We start from the raw sequence: 18944 nt of genomic DNA, 5'->3' as shown, positions 1-18944 counted from the left end.
CAGCCCACTGTGCTCTCCCTGCGTCCCTGTGTGTGCTCCCTACAGCCTACATGTGCTCCCAGCAATGTGTGATGTGTACAGCCCCATGTGTGGTCTGTACAACTGGTGTATGCTCCTTACAACCCATGTGTGCTCCCTATAGCTGGTGTGTGCTCCCTACAATCTATGTTTACTCCCTACCGTCCGTGTGTGCTCCCCACAGCCCCCTGTGTTCTCCCTACAGCCACGTGTGTGCTCCCTACACCCCGTGTGTGTACTCCCTACAGCCTGTGTGTGCTCATACAGCCCTGTGTGTGGTTTGTACTGCTGGTGTGTGCTCCATACAGCCTGTGTGTGCTCCCTACAGCCAGTGTGTGTACTCCCTACAGCCCATGTATGCTTCCTTCAGTCCCATGTGTGCTCCCTACAGCCCCGTGTGTGGTCCATACAGCTGGTGTGTGCTCCTTTCAGCCTGCGTGTGCTGACTACAGCCCTGTGTGTTCATTCTACAGCCCCCTGTGTAGTCCCTACAGCCTCTGTGTGCTCCCTACAGCATGTGTGTGCTCCCTGCAGCCCATTTGTCTCCATACAGTTCATTTGTGCTCCCTACAGGCCTATGTGTTCTCCCTACAGCCAGCATGTTATCCGTACAGCCCTGTGTGTGCTCCTTACAGTCTGTGTGCTCCCTACAGCCCCTGTATACTCCCTTCGGCCTCACGTGTGCTTCCTAACACCCTGTGTGCTCCCTACAACCCACGTGTGCTCCCTACAGTCTGTGTGTGCACCCTACAGCCCGTTTGTGCTCCTTACAGCCCCTTTGTGCTTTCTACAGCCTGTGTGTTCTCCCAGCTGCCCCATGTATCCTCCCCAAATCCCCTTTTGTTCTTTCTACAGCCCTGTCTGTACACCCTAATGTCCCTGTGTGTGCTCCCTAAACTGGTGTGTGCACCCTATGAACCCTGTGTGTTCTCTCTACAGCCCGTGTGTGCTCCCTAGAACCTGCGTGTGTGCACCATATAACCTTGTGTGTTTGGGCTCCCTACAACCACCTGTGGGCTTCCTACAACCTTTGTTCGTGCTCCATGTAGTTCTGCGTGTGCTCCGTATAACCCTGTGTCTGCTTCCACCAGCCATGTGTTTCTCTCAACCCGTGTGTGCTCCCTGCAGCCCCTGTGAGCTCCCTATAGTCCATCTGTACTCCCTGCAGCCCCTTGTGTGCTCCCTACAGCCCGTTTGTGCTCCCTACAGCCGGTGTATCCTCTCTACAACTCTATGTGCTTCCTACAATCGCCATGTGCTCCCTACACACCCATGTGTGCTCTTGTCCTCCTGGGGAACAGCTGTTTGTTTTTTTTTGCCTTTCCCAGACCAGGCAGGACAGAGGTCCTTGTGGTGATGGAAAGTCACACCAAGGAGCTTGGTGGATTTCCTTTCCTTTGCTTTTGTCTCTCCTGAGTCCTCCAGCCTTCTTTTTTGTGTCCCAACTATGGACATGATGGTGCGATGGGGCAGCATCATCCTAGTACCTTTTCAAGGCCAAGAGAGGAAACAAGGATGGTCCTTGCATGTCCCCTGGCGCATTGTGGATATGGAAGACAGTGGGTGCCAGTTTTAGGGAGTTCTAGGGGTGGGTCCTGGACAACACTCAACTTTCTGACGGTGGCACAGGGGATAGTGTCCAGTAATGAGGGACATGGCAGATGCTCACAGGTGGTGCTGGGGTGTCATGGTGTTCACGATGGCATGGTCTTGCTGCTGGGTGGGGATGAGAACGTCCCGGCTGTCAGTGGCTGTAGTGGTTCAGGGTGGTGACAGCATTTTGCTGTCGGTGGTGGCTGTGTCTCTGTGCTGGGTGGTGGTGAAGACCTCACTGATGGTGGTGGCGAGGATCTCACTGTTGGTGGTGGTGAGGATCTTGCTGGTGGTGGTGGGAAGGATCTTGCTGTTGGTGGTGGCGGCGAGGATTTTGCTGTTGGTGGTCGCAAGGATCTTGGTGGTGGTGGTGAGGGTCTTGCTGTTGGTGGTGGTGAGGATCTCGCTGTTGGTGGTGATGGTGCCTGCTGGGAGGTGACGGGAAGCTGGGTGTGCCCTCGGAGGAGGTGACCGAGTGGTGCTGTGTGCTCTGCTGTGCATGAAGCCCAGGAGATAGGCAGTTCATATTTCTGTACTGAACAGGGAGCTGACATTAATGAACAGCTAATTAACATCGCAGGGCTTGATGGTTGCAGTGTCAGCGTCCCTAATTAGTCTCGCACTAATCTGCTTTAATTAACTGTCCCTGTCGCGGTTTTAATTTAATTTTCAGCTCTAGACCAGAGAGAGCAGTCCTGTGAGCATCTGGGCTCCAGTACCATAGCACTGTCTGTACTGGGATGGACTGGTGGGGCAGTGGTGGCCAGCCAGGCATCCTGGCACAGGGGAGAAGCAAGGCTGCTGTGCACCGTCTGCTTGTGCTGTCGCAGGGATGAGTAACCACCGCTGCACGACCCCAGCCCTACCGGTCCCCAGGCATGTTGCCACCTCCAAGACAGGCTGCGTTGGCTGGACGGGGGACTGCAGTCGAGCTGAGGGTCATGTCAGTAGCTGCCCCATACTCTTTCGTGCTGCTGCTTTGCCTGCATCAACTGTGTTTTATGGCATAGCGAGCTGCCATTCCTCCGCTGTTTTGGTGCAGGGGGAGAGCATGGCATTGCTCGTGATGTCTGTGCCTGCTTGGGTGTACCATTCATTGCCTGGAGGAGTCCATAACCAGGGATGTGCTGCGTTGTGCGAGGTGTCCTTGAGACAAGGACACAAGAAGCTGGTCACTGCTCCTTGCTTGGCCAACAGGTTTGGAGGGCCCATGGCCCTCATGCTACTGGGTACCTCTTCATTCGGCTTCAAGCATTTCCGTACCAGGAGCTCCCGGTGCAGTACAGCCACTGAGCACTTTCCTCCTCATCACTTTTTTGGTACCTCCTTCCTGCAGGGGACATCCTCTGCACCTTGTGTTAGGCCAGCCAGAGTCCCAAGAGCTGGGCAGCAGGGCCAGCAGGAGAGCGCTGGGGACCAGCACGAGTGGAGAGTGGGCTCCATGTCCCACTGTGATGAGTGTGAGGGTTGCTGAGATCCTTATGTGGGAGGATGGGCAGAGAACAAGCTGGGGAGACACTTAATGATGGTTTCCCATGGAAGCAGATGAAATCACAGGAACAAAAGCAGCGGGGAGAGGTATCCCAGAGAGAGTGGAGGAGGAGAAGTCACCAGGCAGGAAGAGCCTTAGCGACCTAGAGGTACTGTGAGGAGCTTGTATTTAGTCCCGACAGTTGCTGTTTGCAGAAGAAGGTGTACTGGTCCAGAGCCAAGCAGAGCTCTGCCTTGCAAGCCAACCACAGTCAGTCTGCGTGCCCTTGCCCCCGACGTTGCCTCTCCATGGAAAACCAGGCTCTGTATCGCAGATGGAGCCAAAAGGAGCAGGAGAGAGGAGGAGACATAGACCTCACCTCGATGAGCATGGCAGCTCAAGTTTTGCTCATGCAGCCCTAATAATAAAGCAATTCCTTGTTAACATCCCTATGCTGCAGCATGCGCCCTGCTAGGATGAGGGATGCAGATGTGTCGGGGTGGAAAGTTTGGGGTTTTGCACTCCATTAGTGAGGATTGCAGCAGGAGCGGACTGGGACATGCACCCTGTGCTCCAGCCCGGCTCTGCTTTCCCCTCTCTGCTCCAGTATGGCGTCCTTCATCAGGCAGCGCACAAATCTTCTCAAACATGAGCATCTCCCCACGGGACCTTCTCGGGGGGCTGTGTTAATCTGTAAGAGCAAGTGGGGCCTTTAAAGTGGGAGTTCATGCTTGGCAGCGTCCCAGGGAGCTGCGCAGTCCCTTGAAAAAGCCTTGCTTGCCCGTCTGGATTAGCAGGGCTCTGCCATCTGTCCCGCTCCCAGCCCTGCCTGGAACTGCTCCAGGCGCCTTGTGCTTTGAAGAAAACCCTTCTCCGACCACAGCCCCTGCTCCGAATAACCCAGCTGCTTCCCACCTAGGCGAGCGTGGTTGCTTTCCCCGTCTCCTCTGCAGGCGGAGGAAATCCTTGTGTCAGCCACAGCCGTGCTGTGGGCTTCGGGAGCGGCTAACCTTGGGGAAATCCAGTGAAGGTCCCTGGAGAAGGACTTTTGGGACGCCTCACAGCCAAATGAGCTTGGTGGTTGGGCAGTCTGTGGATTAAGAAGCCCAAATCTATCTATATTTTTATATGACTGCTGAGGGATCAGGAAATTGTTGCAGTTCTCACATCATGTCCAAGTCTGACCCAATGTGTTGGGCACTTTCTGCCTTCCCCATGTGAGGATCTCACTGATCCATTGCTGCAGCTTCATGCCGGGCTGTCACGCTCAGCCCATTCTCTATAGCAACCTCTCTGTTTTTCACCCTGTTTTCTTCTATGTGGCATGTGGTGCCGAGGACCACTTTTTGCGGAATGGGGCTGGGAGGGTGCTCAACCTCACCAGCGCACTGAGTGTCTCTGATCCCACTCTGCAAAGTGACCAGTAAACCAATGAAACCACACAACACAAAGAAAATATATCAGGGGACTTTATTTGATGTCACTTGTTCCACTCATTACCCTTGGCAGTGGTGCCATCATCTTGGCCAAGAGAGCTAAGCATCTCTTACCCTTGAAAAATCATATGCCGCAGTGTTATCAGTGTGTCTGGTCCCCTGAAATGGTCTCACAACGGCTGATTTCATAAACACCGGCACTTGCATCATAGAGTTTTCCTTGGCTGACTCTTAAAGCTCTTGGGTACAAGTTATCTAATACTGCCTGGCGTTGGGAGCCGATCGCCGATATTCTTCCTACTTTCAGGAGGAATGGAAAATTTTAAGGAGGTGTTGGTTATGAAACAATCCTTCTCTATGCATACACTATATTATTATATATCCCTTTCTTTCTGTGTCACAATGGACAATTTTGGCATATTTTGGGGGCAGGCACATATCTTTACTATGGCTTCACTTTTCTTGCATTCTTGATTTGCATCTTGTTGCTGTTAATCTGACGGGCCCTGTTTTTTCCGCTGCCCAGTTTAGCTGCTCTTATCAATGCTTTTATTTTGTGCTTACTAATTTAAAGCCACTGCTGCCAGTTCGTGACTTTTTAAGATGCATTTTTACTCCTTCACTGTAATTTCTTAGCCAGAATTAATTTTTACTGAAAAATATGAATTGCATTTTCCTGGGGACAGCAACAACTTTTTTTGAGGCAATTTTGGTTATTATTCACGGTGTTTTATTTGTACTTTCTGTCCTTGGTGGCTTTGCTGGCATCTCTGGCATGTCTGGGAACCTGTTCAGTGCTCATGCCGCATGCCCGGCGCTGGCAGCAAGCCCTCGAGCACGGTGGGAGAGCCCCAGCAATCTGGGAAGCTGGGGAAGACCCCTGACTTACTGAGAGTTACTTTTAAATGCACAGAGGCAGGAACTGAGTTCAACTTTCATGCAGCTGAAACCAGCCAGCGTACTCCCAACCTTGTGTTTGAGCAACCTCACATTTTTTCTGTCTCGAGTTGCTTGCGACACCTTTCCAAGGCCTCTCTACTTTCCAGTGGGAGTATGAAAATCTGGGAGTATGGAAGTATGAAATCTGGTGGAAGAAAGCTTTCAGGTGTGGAAGGTGCATTTTGATGGATGCAGGCAAAACCCGCCCAAATAAGGGGAATTACGAGCTGTTGAAAATTGCCTCTTCCCATCTGTGTTTTCTGACAGTGCACGCTTGGCTCTCAGGTCCTGCCATAAAACGCTGCTCCTGATGGATATAGACAGATAATTATTTGCTGCTGCTTTTCCCTCAGCAGAGCATCCTTTCGGAGAAAGTTATCAGTGAAATGAGAACCAGGGGACTGAGGGTTCAACCTTCTCCTGATGTTGATCCCTCGCAACCCTCAATACTGCACAAACACCACTACCAAATTGATGCATTGAGTGTAGAGGGAATGACGACGGTGGAAATTGCTCCTGGGTATTTATTCAGGCACGAATTGCAGAAGTCATTACAGTTGTGCAAAATAGGGAGGCTTTATAAAAGATTTCCTAGAAAATAATATATAAAATCCCTACTTTAACTCTCCTTACATGCACATCCCTGGCACATAGTGATCTTGGCACAGCCACGCTGCTTTTTCTCAGCTTGCAGGATGGTCAGACCTGCTGTTTGGAAGGAGTTGGGGGTTTTGGTAGTTTTCTGTACTCATAGTTCATTGTGCAGCCCCGCATCATATTTCCTGCTCTCTATCAAAAATACGTGTGTTGATTACAGAGCCGTGGCTTCCTTCCTTGGACTTCTGTGCTCTCTGCCCAGCCTCCAAGTGCCTGGCTCATGTCAGTAGAAAGAAAGGTTGAACATGTCTGGGGTGAAGCTGTAGCAGAGTCAGTTTTAAGATCTTAACCGTCCCCCGGATTGGTGATGCCACGGGACAGGTTGACCTCAGATGAGGCTGTGAATGCGCAGCAGCCTGGATGTCCAAATTGGGTCCTGGGCATCCAGAGACCCTGAATGCGGTGGCAATGCCAGCAAGGGATAGCCGTACCACACAGCCATCCACATTTTCCAAAAAGTCTGTCAAATAGGGAAAAGACGAGCTCTTCTAGAGAGATTTCATTTGCCTTGCTTTTATCTTTCTTCCTGCTTCCCTCTCTCCTGCTGATGGTGTGCTCGGTGATAGCCCCTGTGCGCACAGCTGCCTGTTAACTGCAGAAGCCAGCATGCTCCCAAGTCCTGTCTGTCCGATGTGTGTGTGGGAAAAATGGCACGCGGTTGCATACTGCAAATGCCATGATCAGGCACACACACGAGAGGTGGGGGGCTGGGGAGGTTGAGGAGGGGGCTGCTCATTTCCAAAATTTCTAGCACTCAGGTCAGCATGCTTAAAAAAAATTTCTCTCCCCATCGCAAATCCTTCCGATTACAATACTTTGTGTGTTTCATCAGCAGTGCTGAGATAGCAAGCTGACTGCTGCTAAATAATGCTGCAGACAGACAGACCGACCACATAAATGAGGGTGGGTGCAGCGACAGACACCAGTCCTCTAGCTATGCCCTCTCTAGGATAGGAGACGTGGCTCATGGTCAGTCTTGCTGTCCCAACACTCCTTCTTCATCCCTGGCTTAAAGCTGACGTTGCCCCTGCAGGAATGGACTTCTCAGAAGCTGTCTGTAAGTCCTCCTCTCCTCTGGAGCAGGGGGTTTCAAAGGAGCCCCAGCTTTTCAGCGGATCAGCTGCCTGGAGGCACAGCAATTTTGGTTTCTTCTTGCAGTTCTTTGCAGGCTCAAAACCTAGCGGTTCAAAGTCCATTGCACCACGTTGCTGCGGCAGCTCATTGCCGGGTGAAGCTGCTTCAGCTCAGGTAGTTTGGGAAGCCTCGAAGACATTCGAGGGCCAGAATTGTGCCTGTTCGGACATGAGTGAATCAGAGGTGGCAGGAACAGATGGACTTCTGAAACGGAGCTGGAGTCGCAGGCTGGTGCCGTGGTCTGTGAGACGTGCGTGGTGACAGCACCAAGGGACTCTGCTTTGGGGAAGGGGGCTGTCGTTTTCAAGTGTGATTGATTTAGCAAAGTTGGTGAATTTAAGCAAAGTGAAAAAGTGAGGTTCTTTTCCCTGGGCTGCGCCTACAAACAACTGCTTGACCTTTGGACATCTGGTGTAAATCGCTCTTTTTTGCCTTCAGGCCAGCAGTGCGTTTGTGTAACCCCGTTCGCTGTGCTTGTACCCCCACAGCCAGGAAGCAGTGGTCCATCGAGCAGGGGGCAGGCAGGGCATCCAAAAGCTTGAGAAGTGGAAGCTCTGTTGGTGATGGGCAGCTAGGGTGACGGGAATGCCAGTCCCTTGGGAGAGGCTTTGACTGTCTCCAAGGATGTAGATCCCTGCACTTCTCTGAGCCCTCCTTCCAATACCTGACCTCCCTCGTGATGAAAAACATTCTCCTTGTGTCAAGCTGGAATCTCCCATGTGCCACCTTGAGCCTTGTGCTACCTCTAAGGGTCTGGCTCCATCTTCCTTACACCCTCTCGTTGGGTCGCTGAAGGCAGCAGTAAGGTCTCTCCTTTGCCTTCTCTCCTCCAGGCTCACGTCCGACCCTCAGCCTCTCCTCTCCCACCATACGCTCCAGCCCCCAGCCATCCCAGTGGCCTCCCCTGGAGTCGCTCTGGTGTCTTCCTTGCACTGGAGAGCCCCAAACTGGACACGATGCTCCATGCAGCTCTCGCAAGTGCCAGAGCACTTGGGAGCTTGTTTTGGAGGAAGGCTGGTTCTCCTTGGGTTTTGGCCTTCGTAAGTATGTAAGCAGACTTCAGGGCATTTTGGAAAGTGGAGGTGGACAGTGTGCAACCGCCCTGGGTGGTGTGTGACCTCCCTTCCCATGCTGCCTACCTACAGCTTCTCCGCTCACCGCAGGCTGGGAAGGAAAGTTACTGTGCAGCAACACCCCCAGTGATTTAAACCACCATAACTAACCATTTTTAATCAGCCCTTATGCCAGCTCCACTCAGCACCTAGTGCTGACAAAGAACAATGTTGTCATCTGGAAAGCGGCTGCTGGCACTTAACCAGCTGGCATGTTTTAAACTTGTCTAAACTGGGTGCTAAGCAGCATTAAAATGTAATGATTAAACATGCCCACTCCCAAGTTTTCCTGGCCACCCCCACCTCCACCTGGAAAAGCTGCTTGTGCCCTGGAAAGGCTCCCTTGGGAGCTGCACCTAGAGGGGGTCTGCAGAGTGCCTGCTGGAGATGGAGGGTGGGTGGGAGGACGCTGGTCCTCATGCTATGGGAAGTCAAGGCAGAGCAATTTGGGAATAGTGCTGTCAACACTTCTGCACGCTGGCTGTAGGGGTTGGGGTTTCTGGGTCAGGTAGGGATGTCCTTCAGAGACCCGATCTCAGACCCTGCACCCCTGACCCTGAAACCTGCTCCTCCAACATCTGGGATAAGGGAGTTGGGTAGAGACAGGCGATTCGCAGATAAAAACATTGAGCAGCCACAGATGCACTTGGAGTCCCTGGAGGTGGAGGCACAAGTCCGCTCGGGGCTTGATCCTGACTCTGCTTGCACCTGGAGACATGCAGACATCGGATGGTCCCTGGCTGCTCTGGTCCCCTGAGTCTCTGTGTCTGGTCTGTAGTGGACGTGCATGCTCGTCCCCAGCAGCCCCGTGGTGCTGGGGGTGTGACTCCAGATTTGCACCAGGACCAAGAGGGCTGGGGAGACCATCCACTTGAAGGGCTCTTGTCCAAGAAAAGCTCCCTTTTTACTTTCATGTTTCCTTTAGGATTAAAGCTATTCTCTTCGGGCTTGAAACATGGAATGTTTGTCAAGTTTATGAGGGCTTTTAGAGAGGCTTTTAGAGAGTACATCCTATCCCTTCTTTTATAGGGCTGAGATAAGATTATCTTTGTTTTAACACCAATTAAAGCAGGAAGGGTTTATAGGATTAGGGGTTTTCCATCAGTGCAACTTTGATGTCACCACTTGCTTGCTTGGTTTGCTTCTTTCCCTGCGTTAAAAGGTTGGGAGCCGTTCCCGTAATGGTTAGCATACCACCCTCCGGAGGCAGAGCTCTCCCAGGCAGAAGCTTTGGGAAACATTTAAACAAGACCAAACAAAGTAACAAAATGTGAAAATCCTAAATTCTTCTGGAGACCACTTGGAGAAAGCTGGCTTACCATTTAAACAACCGCTCTTTCAGTATGTAGCGCTGCAGTGTTTACATCTATTGAAAAAGGACATGCTGCTTGCCTGAAAAACATTTTTTAAAATACCAAAATAAAATAAATTACTATATTGTAAGGAATCTAAAGCAAAAACAAAAAAACCGTGCAGCCTTGCAGTCAGAGGCTGGAAAACACATCAGTCCATCCTCTGCACCAGAAGAAAATGAGAGGCTGAATAACGCGAGCGTGACATTTGGTGTATCTGCTAGCACGTCACTCCACGGAAATAACCTCATGGCTCGGCACCTCGTCTGGCGTAGGCTGGCATCGCTACATGCAAGTCGCCCCAGGGCTCTTGGGGCAAGGCCGTTTTCCAGCACCTGAAGCTCTAGGTCCTTACGTGCATGCCAAGCAGCCGAGACAAAGTTTTGGGGTTGAAACTGCGCAGGTGCTGGCAGTGTCCTGATCACCCCGTGTGCTGGGACTGGGATTGCTCCTAGACCGGCAGCACCCAACATCCCCAGGGGGTGGATGTCATGCTTCAGGAGAGCACCGCTGGCTGCTGAGCTTGGTCTTGGAGCTACATCCTCGAGTGCTCTTCGGGTGTCTGCGGGAGCAAGGAGGGCCAAAGCATCTGCTGCCACCAGAGCTGTGCTCCTGACCTATAAACTCGCCATCTGGTTTCGGCTTCACCCAGGGACACTGGCCTCTGGAAGTGAGCTGTGAACCATGCCTTTGGGGCTGCAGTCACCTGTGATCTACAGCAGCGTGATGAACATACAGCTCCGTGTCTCCTTTGGATAGGGAAGTCCTTTCCCCTCAGGTGTCCGCCGAACGGCTGTGGCAGGAGAAATGCTGGATTATGGTCCTTGCCATCCATACTCTGAGGATGCTGGCAGCACCCCAGTCCCCCATGCTCAGGCAGGGACAGAAAGCTTTCCATTTCTCTTTAAGAGCCCCCGTGATGGGTTGGGGAGGCTGAATCAGGCTGACCCGGCAGGTAAGAAATTCCAGGCGTTTCTCCCTGACAGCCAATTCCTGTCACCGCTGATGGATGTGCCGCCCAGAGCAGGTCGGCGGGGGAGCTTGCAGGTGTGCGTACCCACAGGTGCGGCGGTCTCGCCAGATGCTTGAACTTCTGAGCTGTGCTAGCGGGGAGATGACCTTGCGAACCCCGTAGAAGCTGCAGGAGGGATTTGCTGGCAAGCCCCCGGCATGAAGCCTCTCCCAGGCGAGGGCTCAGCCCTGCTGCTGGTGCATGGGCACTGGGAGAGAGCTGCGAGGGTTTGGATGAGGGTGCTCCCTGCCTCAGGTTGTCCCGGCTAGCAGGCTGGTGATGCTCTTGCGGGAGAACAGGGGACTGTAACTGCCTGGCTTTGGCCCAGGCTGTGCTGCACAGTTGGTGTGTGATGACGTCGGTTTGTCCCGTGGTGTCCAAAAGGCTGAATCCCTGGCCCATGCAGTTTTCCTGGTCTTTGGAGCTTGTTTGGGCTGGGCTGAGGACAGCCTGGCTAGAAGGTCAGGGATTATTTGTCCCTTGCAGGACTTTCCAGTGTGCTCTTTTGGGGAGCTCCCAAAACAGGGCATCACTCTGCCCTGCCTGGTCCTCTCGAAACCTCTGTGACACCCCAGTACTAACGTCCTCTCAGAGCCCCACGCTGACCCAGTGCTGCCCCTCTGCGCCTGCCCGTGGACCAAGTGACGGGGTGGATGATGGTGAGAATAAGACATAACCTCTTAAACCAAGCAGCCGGTGGTGAGCTGTAGACAGGCAGGGTGCAGTGTGGAAGTCCTTACCAGGGGCACTTCCAAGGGGATTGTGTCTGAAGGAGCCCTGGGCTGAAGCTGGGGGGCAGATGAGGTGGTTTGGGGGGCATCTCTGGGGAGCACTGTTGTAGGGGATGTGGGTTTTGGAGTCCTGGCACCTCCAGCTGTGAGGCCAGAGCAGCAGTGCCTGTGTGCTGGGGAGATGATGTGACCCAGCTGATCTCCTTGAGTTCCTGGTGAGGTGCAGGATGCTTGTCCAGTCAATGACATGGGGACCTGTCTAAAAGCTGCTAGCAACGGGAGGATGCTTTTGCAGGCCTGTGCCGTCTGCTTCTATTTCTGTCCTGTGGATAACGACGGGGTTAAACAGGAACATTTGCATTGTGACTTCTTCCTTTATTGACAACTCTTTAATCCCCATCACAGAAGTCGGCTGAGCACCACGTTCCCCTTCAGTTAATCTCATTTAACCCTGTTTTCCCTTCTGTATTTCTATCCTCTGCTCTCCAAATGCTGTCAGAGTTGTTGGCAGTGACAGCACCTGGCAATGGGATTAATTGCTTATCTCAAGTATGAGGTAACAGTGTAGGCTTCTAATTAAATTTATCAGGAGGGAAACTGGAGGACCTGTGCGGCCCCAGGAAGGATGAGTGCAGAGAGCTGGCACCTAGAGGTCCAAGATCCTCTCTCTTTCAGAGCTAGCAGCCAACTCCAATGCCAAGTCCAAGGGGCTTGGGTGTTACCACCTGCCTCCTGCACTGCAGCCCTGCAAGGCAGGATTGAGTCCTCTTCCCTCCAGCACTAAAATGTCCAGGAGAGGACATTGGCCTCTGGAGAGGCCAATGGCAGAAGTGTAAGCACATCCAAAGGCAATGGGCAGCATTGCTCTTTTGGGTTGTCCAGAGGCCAGCCTTTTGCTAAGGTGACAAACACCATCGTGTGAAGGTCTGGGGACAGGAACAAGCAGAGAATGAGCAACTTTGGCAGGTGAGACAAAGTGAGACCCATTTGCATGCAGAACTAAAAGCAAGGGCCGAGGCACAAGTGGCAGAATGGGGAAGAGTATGGGAAAAGTGGCAATGTCATTACAACACCCACCTCATCTTGCAAGAAGAAGGGCAAGGTTGATGAAAGGAAAAAGAGGTAAATTCAGAGCTGGTTGGACATAATAATCTTCTGCACAGGACAACATCATAAATACCCACACACATACCACGAGCAGTAGAGACCTAGAAGTGCTGGTGGAGGAGGGTCTGGAGTCTGGGGTCCAGCCTTCCACTTGCAGCGGGGCTGCCACCAGCATTAGCTCAAGGCAGTCACGGTGTTTAGCTGAATCTCCTTCAAGGAAGGAGATCCACCACCCCACTGTGACCTGTCCCAGGGCTGCACCATCCTTTGGAGAAGGAGCTTTTCCTAATGTCCAGTCTGAACTTGTGGTCCTTGTCCCTTGTAACAGAGTCTGGTGCCCTGAGAGGTGTTTGGGTCTGTCTTCTTTGCATCTGCCCCCAAATAGCTGCAGCTGCAGTTAGATCCCAGCTCTTTCCACCTCTCCTCGTATGCCCTGTGCCCCAGGGCTGGCCATCTTGGTGACCCTCCACTGGACTCTCTTGTTTCTCCATATTGCCCTTGAACTGGGCAACCCCAAACTAGCTGCGGCAGCATCCCCAGTGCCTGGCAGGGGAAAACACCTCCCTCGATGTGCTGGCCACTCTCCTCCTGGCATGGCCCAGGACATTATTTTCTTTGCACTCCATAAGAGCAAATCGCTGGCACCTGTTCGGCATGGGGTCGGTGTGGGGGCAGTTGCATGGTGCGTGGCCAAAGGAGCCAGAGGCTTGCTTAGGGTTTGCGGGGTGATTAGGATGCCAGTGGGAGTGGGGAGGGCCATGGGAGAGGGCTCCCAAAAGTACGGGGGAGGGCGAGAGGCAGGATGCGGCCGAGGTGACCAGCTCCAAGGTCCTGCAGCACCAGGGATGCTGACGATGTCGGGCTGCAGAGCCAGCCTGCCTGCCCCCTGCCTCCGGCCCCAGAGGGAGAAGAGAGGCAGCTGGGAGATAAGGCTGGGGATTTAAGACTCTTGGCGGATCCTGACTGACAGAGCCGGGGCTGCCTGTTTTCCATCAGCCGTTAAAAACGCCTTGCTTGAGTGGAAGGAGACTTGCTGCCAGGAGGAACAAAGCCAGGCAAAGGGAGCCGAGGAGGACCCTTCCTCAGAGCCATTAGCAGGGACTGAAGGTGCTGTTTTGGAAACTTTTATTGCAAGAGAAAGCTGTTTGCTCTGAGCTGTTTGCAGAAGTGGTCTGGGGTGGGCTCTGAAGACCAGGGCAGTTTTTGATGCAGAGGAGCCTGTTTGGAGCCTGCTCAGCTCACGCTGGATTAATTAAAAAGTTGGTTAGAGAGAGGCAGTGGGACACGGGGCCAGCAAACAGGGAACCCCTCTGCGGCCCCTCCTGCACGTTTGGCCAAAGCTTTTCCTTCAGGCTGAGCCACAGCATGCCTTTCTCCGCCGAGCTGCCCCAGGGCAGGCAGCGCTACAGGCTGGAAACCTCATGCCAGTGCTGCCTCCAGCAGCAGATGCTGCAGAAGTGGCCTTCCCTCCCAGATCCCCGGCGTGGTCCTCCTGCAGGGGAGGGCAGGACCCCTCATGGGTCCTTCTCCATGGTGTTCCCTTCCCAAAACACGTGCCTTCCCAGGCACGACCACCTTTCCGTGCCCTGGGAGTGGGTGGATGGGAAACGAGGACACCCGGTGCTGCTCAGGCATTCCCAATCTTGTTTGAGAGAGCTACAGCCAGTACTCTTAGCAAACCCGCTGCTGTCTCCAAGCTGTACCCTAGCGAGGCAGCCATCCATGCCTATGTGCAGCGGTGAGGCAAGTAAAGGTCCATATGTTTCCCGTGAACCTCTATTAGCATCCTCCGATTGGTGCTGGAGATGCGGGAACCCACCACGTGGGAAGCTGCAAACCGCCCCTGCTTCAGTGATGGGGCCAGAGCCACTGTCATGGTAATCGCCCTCCTGGAATGAAGGATGCTCTGAAAAAGTAGAAATTTCTGTGCTTTCACTGTTTCAATTCCCTCTTTCCAAGCAGGAGTTTCTAGGGATGCTCTGCCCCTGCCCTCATTGCAAGCCTAAGGGGAAGCAGCGTGTCCCAAAGCTGCTGTCACCACCCGGGGCAGAAAACTGGGTCCTCGTGTCTTCCAGCAAGTGGTGAGAACATCCACGCTGGTCGAACAGGAGGGGGCTTAGCCCCTGTGTGAAGATTTCAGTTTTGATTTGCTGTTTACCCTGGAAACAAGAAATTGGGTGGATTCCAAATTAAAAGCTGTTTTCTCACCCAGAGGAAGACCTGGAGGGAACAAAACAGTTTTGAACATGATGTTCGTTTATTTTACTTCTGGAGGTTGTCATTAGTTGAGAAAAAAAAAATAAAAAAGGACTTTGCATCAGATTTCAGTGATTTTCCTGTCTTTCAGCATGATTTCAGAACATTTATCTTTGGAGAAGTTCTGATTCTCCAGGATTATTTTATCCCATGTCGGTGTGTGGGACCTCCCAGGGAGGAATAAAGTTGCCAAAACTTCTGGCCATGTTTTGATGGCACGTGCAAAGAGTTTTAGCATCCCAGCTTGGTATTTTTGGTGAACAATCATTCAGCCCCCAATTTTTGCCCCGCTGTAAGAACAGCGCACACGGAAGTATTAATTGTGGCTGGCAGTCTGTGCCGGGCCAAACCTGGGGAATGTTTTTTGTCTCTCGGGGCCAGTCGCTAAATCTCAGCAGCGTAGGCATTTTTTTGATGTCTCTCTCTCTTGATGCAGAAGCAGCCTTATGGGAAAGTTGTTATTTTTAGAATAAGCCTCAGGAAGGTGAAAGAGGCCCGTGTCTCAAAACGTCTTTGATAAAATGACCCTATATTTCACCCTGGATGTCAGACTAGAGCAATTTTGTGTGTTGGTCTTACCGTGTTTCAAAAATTGGTATTAGTACGGGGACCCTGTTATCATTTCAGCTACAGAGCCACCATCACTTCTCTATAATGAAGAACTACGCAGGCATCAACTCTCCCAACAGCTTAACACCCTCTGAGGTGGGTTTGTACCAAGGGACATGCTGGGAATAGGGTCAGAAATGGAGTCAAACACGTGGGGGATAGGGGACAGCAAGGGTGGAAAGATCCAGGAAAATGAGGAGAAGCTAGTTTTTCAACAGATCCTTTGACTGTAGGAGGCAGGAGGGACTTTGCATGGTATTTTTCTGTAGAGCTTTTCTCACTGGAAACTCGAGGTAATTTTGAAGGAAGGGAGATGAAAACTGAAAAAAACTATCTTTTTTTTTCAAAGAAAAAAATAGATACTTCTCAGTAATAGCTCTTGCTTACAGCAACCCTGAGCGTATGTTTTTCCCAGGCTGTTTTTCTGATCTGCCTCATTCCTGAAAGCCTTGGCAGCGAACTGAAGTAGAAGTTTGTTTAACTCGTTTCAGTGCAGAAACCACCTGCACCCCCCAGGCTCTTCGTGCTGCACCAGAAATTAACAGCGGCGGAAAGTCGCAACCAAGAGTAATCACCGAGAGCCATGCCGATAAATGCTTATAGCCAAGCTTTTGCTTTGGCATTGGTGATCCCCTGACTTGGAAAGGACTCTCTGGTGTTTAAAGCTTTGCAGTGATATTTTTAGCCACCTGTGCAGTATCTGTTAATACTGTATTTCACACTGTGGTCCAGCCTTCACCACCCATCTGCTGTAGGCACCATGCACCCCCGTGCCACCCTCGCCCACCCTGCCTGGCTGAACACGCGTCTTTTTTGAGCAGCTGTTGCTAACGGAGCAACTTCTTCATCTGTGAGTGGCTTTGAGGTCTGAGCCCCAGTGGAGGTAGACCCCAGCACGCTGCTGCCAGTCGTGGCAGAAGTGACAATTTGCTTATGATACTGAGTAGGGAAGACAAGGCCTGGCTGTGGAGAGTTGCAAAAGGACCTTATGAGATGGCATGACTGGGGAATGAGAAGGCAACTGGAATTCAATAGACATGAGATGATGCAAATGGGAGGAAAAAAACCCAACTTCACACACACATGCACAGAGGTAGGCTGTGAGTTGGCCGGTGTCTCTCAGGAATGAGACTTTGGGGCTATAATAGGTCGTCCAGTTGGTACATTGGTGGTTAAAAAATAATTTGGACATGGCTAATTATGAGAAAAGAGTAGAGAATAAAATAGTGAATGTTGTTGTGCAACTTGCTTGGGGCATGATGGAGATTTGTGTAACCCTCAGGGTCACGGAGAAGGTGGATGGCGATTGAGTGTTCATTGCCAATGCAAGTGTGAGATTGCACCAAATGAAGTGGCAGCTGGCAGCTTCATAGCAGAGGGCAGCAGTTTGTTCACACAGCACACAATTACACCATGGGGCTCTGTGCTGCAGGATAAAATGGGTGCAAAATGTTTGCATGGAATAAAAAAATGACTGAGTAACTTAGTGGAAGAAACATCGCACAAGGGATGTTAAATGCAAAGAGCCTGCCTCTTAGAAAGTCCCTGAGCTATAAATTGTTGGAGGGTGGGAAGGTGTTGTGGGCAATGCGTGTGCCCCGCTCCTTGGGTGGCCGCTGTTGGGGAGAGGATTCTGGTGACCATGGGGACCTTTGGTCTGACTTGGTACAGCCGCTCGCATCTTCTTACGTGACGGTGACTAAAAATCCCCTTTGCATTTGTAAGAATCCCTGAGTGGACCCTGTTCTGCGCTCGTGGCTGGGGACGAGGCGGGAGAGATGTCTGCATGGGGACCCCATCTCTACAGGCAGCGCGAGCAGCAGCGCCTGCCTCCTCAGAGCCTTCAAACCAGCTGCTCCTTCTCCACTGTGTTTACTTCAAATTGTAAGGTCTTGGCTTCGGACTCTGCAAAGCCCCAAAGGGTGTTTTCTGGCAGCACTGCCAGGCTCCAGGCATCCCCGCCAGCCCCTGTCCTCGCCACTTACCACTGCTGTTGGTTCTCTTCCAGGCTGCCCATCGGGGACGTTCAAGGCCAGCCAAGGGGATGAAGGATGCGTCCACTGCCCAATTAACAGCCGGACGACTTCGGAAGGGGCCACTAACTGCGTGTGCCGAAACGGCTATTACCGGGCAGATGCCGATCCTGTCGACATGCCGTGCACCAGTATGTGGGCTCTGGGTAACTGGGGAGGGACCGCGTGCGGTTGGGAAGGGAGACACCAGAGCACCAAGGGATGCTTAGCAAAGGCATCTGTCTCAGTGGGATTGTGGAGGAAGCCAGGGGGCTCAGAATACCTCATCCTTGCAGGCGTGGGTCTTTCTTACCCTGGGCCAGTCTATGCTTGCAAGCATTGCACGTGCAAAGAGGACAGAAATTTGGGTTGCTCTGTGTTGTTCTAGGCAGTGGGATGACTTCACTCTGGGGCTGTACCCGGACGAGAAGACCTGTGTGTTGGCACGTGGGACATTAATGCAAAGGCCAGGAATCAGAAACGCTACAAAAAATAACTGGTGAACTTTGCCAGAGATGCCACGTAATCAAATGAGCCTGGGTTAAGAGAACAGGTTTTGTTCCCGCTCCTGCCTTTGGCTGTCCAGCTTGCTCCGCACATCCCTGACACCAAGGGAAGCACCCGGCTCAGCATGTGCCTGCTGCAGAGTCCTGTCCAGGGATGGGGAAAAGGATGGGGTGCAGCTGGTTCTGTAGTGATGAGCAGGGCTCTGGCTCTTACACCTTTCTGTCTATTCCCTTTACAGCCATCCCGTCTGCCCCCCAGGCTGTCATCTCCAGTGTGAATGAGACCTCTCTGATGCTGGAGTGGACCCCGCCGCGGGACTCGGGGGGCCGGGAGGACCTGGTGTATAACATCATCTGCAAGAGCTGCGGCTCCGGCCGCGGGGCGTGCACACGCTGTGGGGACAACGTGCAGTTCGCCCCCCGCCAGTTGGGCCTGACGGAGCCCCGCATCTACATCAGTGATCTGCTGGCCCACACCCAGTACACCTTTGAGATCCAGGCGGTGAACGGCGTCACCGACCAGAGCCCCTTCTCCCCGCAGTTTGCATCAGTGAACATCACCACCAACCAAGCTGGTAAGATGCTGACCCGTGTCTCCCAGCAGACCTCACCAGGAAAGGGAGGTGGTGGGCAAAAATCTCCTGGTCAAGAGGTGCTGGCTGAAACCCTGTGGGGTGAGCAGGGCTTGAAGGGGAGAAGAGGTGGGGTGAGATGTGGCATGGTGTCGCTTGCTCTGTAACGTTGGTGATAACCAAAGTGCATGGGCCTGGCAATACCTGGATGAATCCCAAGCCTCAGGTGTGAAAAATATCCCTTATTTCAGTGAAAAGCTGGAGTGTGCCCCAAGGCAGAGCTGCTCTCCCCATCAGTGCAGCAGAACAGCTCATGTCACGGTCCTCTGGTGTCTCAGCATCCCTCTCCGGCGCTGGGCGCTTAACTGTTTCTGAGGTTGTTACCTTGGAGCATCAGCTGCACGCACCATCGGTGTGTTGCAGACAC

At 52.6% G+C, this 18944-nt stretch overlaps 1 protein-coding gene across 5 annotated transcripts in view; it reads left to right on the top strand.

The window, feature by feature from the left end:
• Positions 1-18944, top strand: part of EPHB2 (EPH receptor B2) — a 132136-nt gene that overhangs the window by 64660 nt on the left and 48532 nt on the right. For all 5 annotated transcript variants that reach the window (XM_076355924.1, XM_076355923.1, XM_076355922.1 and 2 more), the window contains exons 4-5: positions 17436-17591; positions 18185-18520. In XM_076355924.1, the coding sequence (XP_076212039.1) occupies positions 17436-17591; positions 18185-18520 (492 nt within the window). The remainder of the gene's footprint in view (positions 1-17435; positions 17592-18184; positions 18521-18944) is intronic.

Source organism: Aptenodytes patagonicus, chromosome 19, assembly GCF_965638725.1.
Source record: "Aptenodytes patagonicus chromosome 19, bAptPat1.pri.cur, whole genome shotgun sequence".
Taxonomy (NCBI): domain Eukaryota; kingdom Metazoa; phylum Chordata; class Aves; order Sphenisciformes; family Spheniscidae; genus Aptenodytes; species Aptenodytes patagonicus.
The sequence above is the reverse complement of the archived record's forward strand: the minus strand, read 5'-3'. Positions and strand labels throughout refer to the sequence as shown.